Raw genomic sequence first — 2952 nt, 5'->3', positions numbered from 1 at the left:
TCAATCCTCAGAGCTCAGCCTTCTGAGTATCTAGGATTATAGGCATGAGCCACCAGCACCCAGCTTTATCCTGTTTAATGTTCATTATTGGTTCCCTTTAGATTTTTACGTTCAGTTAATATGCACTTAGGGACAGGCTTTGTCAGCAATATAATCACTTGTTTTTTTCTTGCACGTCCTGGGCTTGAAATCAGGGCCTGGGCATTGTCCTTGAGCTACTTTGGCTCAAGGCTAGCACTCTACCACTTAAGCCACAATGCCACTTCCCACCTTTTCTGTTTATGTGGTACTGAGGAATGAATGAATGATAGACAAGCACTCTACAACTAAGCCACATTCCCAGCCCTATACTGGCTTCTTGTTAATTATTTTCTATTTTGTCCTTTAATTGTAATAATTATTCTAAAATAATGTAAAATTTCAACAGGGTTTAAGTTATATTTGTATGAAATAAGTGTTATTTTGTTCCTGAAGAGATGTGAATTATCTGAATTATACTTTTGAATATTTTGTTCAATGAGCCTAATGGAGTAGTGTGTAATTTTTAACTACTAAAATATATGGATATGACTGTAAGTCAACTTCATTGAATTTTTGTCAGAATTATGAACAATTTAGAAGTTTTCTTTACAGTCTTGTATTTGCTTTAAAATCTCACATATTCTGCTGGATTTAAGTATTGTACTTTTCTGTGAATTACTCTTTACCCTAAGATGTAATACAATAAAAAATTTCTATCCACTTAAATTATTCTTGAAACCATTTTCAGCCTTCATTCTATTTAAGGAATTAAAATCAGCTGGCTTCAAGTGGCTCAGTCCTATAATCCCAAGTAGTCAAATTGAGAGGTTCAAGATTTGAAGCTAGACCAAGCAAGAAGTTCATAAGACCACCCATTTCAAGCAATAAAAAGCAGAGCACAATGTTACATGCCTTTTGTCTCAGCAATAGCATGAAGTATAAATAGGAGGATCACAGATGAGTTTGTCCTGAGGAAAAGTTGAAACTTCATCTTAAAAACAACTAAAAGAAAAGGGTCTAGGCTTAGCTTAAGTGATAGAATACCTCCCTAACATATATGAAGTTCTGAGCTCAAATCCAGTCTTCAAAATTGGAATGCAAAAAAGATAAAAATGACAACAGAATTGAGCACAAATATGCAAGACATAGAGTAATCAATTGTAATGACTTCTCCATTTCTTAATGTTTTTTTGCAGTATAGAGGGTTGAACCTAGAGTCTTCAGCATTATAGACAATTACACTACACCCTTAGACCATGAAATATCTTTTCTCTATGACAACTAATACAACTGGTTGAAGTTTTTACCAGCATATTTCAATGTCATAACACTTCACATTTACATTTTCTGTAATTGTTTTAGTTTTGAGACAGGATCTCACTCTGTAGTCCATCCAAGGCTGTTCTCAACCTCATGTTCCCTAATACTGGAGTAACACATAAGTACTGTTGCTCTTGTCCCAAGCTCACTTTTTTGTTTTATGAGGAAAGTTCAGTTTGTATAATTACCCATAGGAGATTAATCAAATAATATCTAGAATCCACCCAATCTTGCACTTATAAATTAGGGATTCTTTCTTGACTGCTAGTGAGTAAGCCAGACTGTAGAGTACGTAAATTTTTGAAATTCAGATGAGTTTGGATTTGTTTGTGTGTTTGCATGCATGTGTGCATGCATGCACACATATGAGAATGAGAACTGAGGCTTAAACTTGGGACCTCATGGTCTCCCTAAGCCTTTCCATTTAAGACTCGTGCTCTACCACTTAAGTCAGTACTCCATTTCTGAAATTAGTTGTTAGAATTTAAATATCCATTACGTTCACACCTTCTAAAATAGGCCAGTGGTCACAGAACCAAAATAGATTGAAGGACAAATAATAACACTTAAATTTCAAATGTTTGTATATATACATATACACATCTTTTATAATTCATTTGCATCATATTTAGGTGTTGGACATAGTGAATTTAATAAGTGGTGTTCTAAGGACAGAAATTCTACTGAAAGCAGTATAGTCATTATGACCTGAAGGTCTACACTTTTCTTACAATCACAACTTATGTGTATATTTGGTGGAATTAGGTGGTCATGTGGTAGCCTAAATAACTCTCTCTCTCACACACAATCTGATTAAATGTCATATATATATATATATATATATATATATATATATATATATATATATAAACCAATAGGAAGAGGATGATATGACAAGTTAGGGATGGTGGCACATCTCATAATTCCAGTTACATGTGAGGCAGAGATCAAGAGGATCACAGGTTGACTTTAGGCCAGGCTAAAAGTTATTGAGACAATCAAGATGTGGTGGTATACATCTGTTATCCCAGCTACATGGGAGGCAGAGGTAGAGCGATTACTGTGTGAGGCCAGCCTGGGAAAGTAGTGTGAGAAATTATCTAAAAATCAAATTAGGGCTGGGAGTGTGGTTTAGTGGAAGAGTGCTTGCCTAGCACTCATGAGGTCCTGTGCTTGATTCCTCAGTAACATGAAACCAGAAAAAGCTGGAATTGGTGCTGTGACTCAAGTGGTAGAGTGCTAGCCTTGATCACAGAGAGGCTCAGGGACAGTGCCCTAGCCTGAGTTCAAGCTCCAGGACTGGCAAAAAAATTAAGGCAAAAAGAACTGAAGGGGGGCTTTCATGACTCAAGTAGGTATGACCCTGAGTTCAACTCTCAGTATTACCATCAACAAAACAAAAATATGGTAACTAAATTTCTCAGATAGAATGTGAGCATGAGAACTACAGTAAGTTTTATTCTATGGAATTTTTCTTTTTTTTCTTTTTTTTGGGGGGGTGGGGGGATGTCGGATCGTGGGCCTGAACTCTGGGCCTGGGCACTGTCCCTCAGCTCTTCAGCTCAAGGCTAGTGCTCTACCACTTGAGCCACAGTGCCACTTCCGGCTTTT

General features: G+C 36.6%; 1 protein-coding gene across 1 annotated transcript in view; it reads left to right on the top strand.

The window, feature by feature from the left end:
• The window catches only part of LOC105988622 (protocadherin beta-5-like), a 13450-nt gene that overhangs the window by 10311 nt on the left and 187 nt on the right, over positions 1-2952 (top strand). The window contains exon 2 of the mRNA XM_013020293.1: positions 120-141. Coding sequence (XP_012875747.1) covers positions 120-141 — 22 coding nt within the window. The remainder of the gene's footprint in view (positions 1-119; positions 142-2952) is intronic.

Source organism: Dipodomys ordii, unplaced genomic scaffold (assembly GCF_000151885.1).
Source record: "Dipodomys ordii isolate 6190 unplaced genomic scaffold, Dord_2.0 Scaffold50, whole genome shotgun sequence".
Classification (NCBI taxonomy): domain Eukaryota; kingdom Metazoa; phylum Chordata; class Mammalia; order Rodentia; family Heteromyidae; genus Dipodomys; species Dipodomys ordii.
Note: the sequence above shows the minus strand (reverse complement) of the source record. Positions and strands in the feature narration are given on the sequence as shown.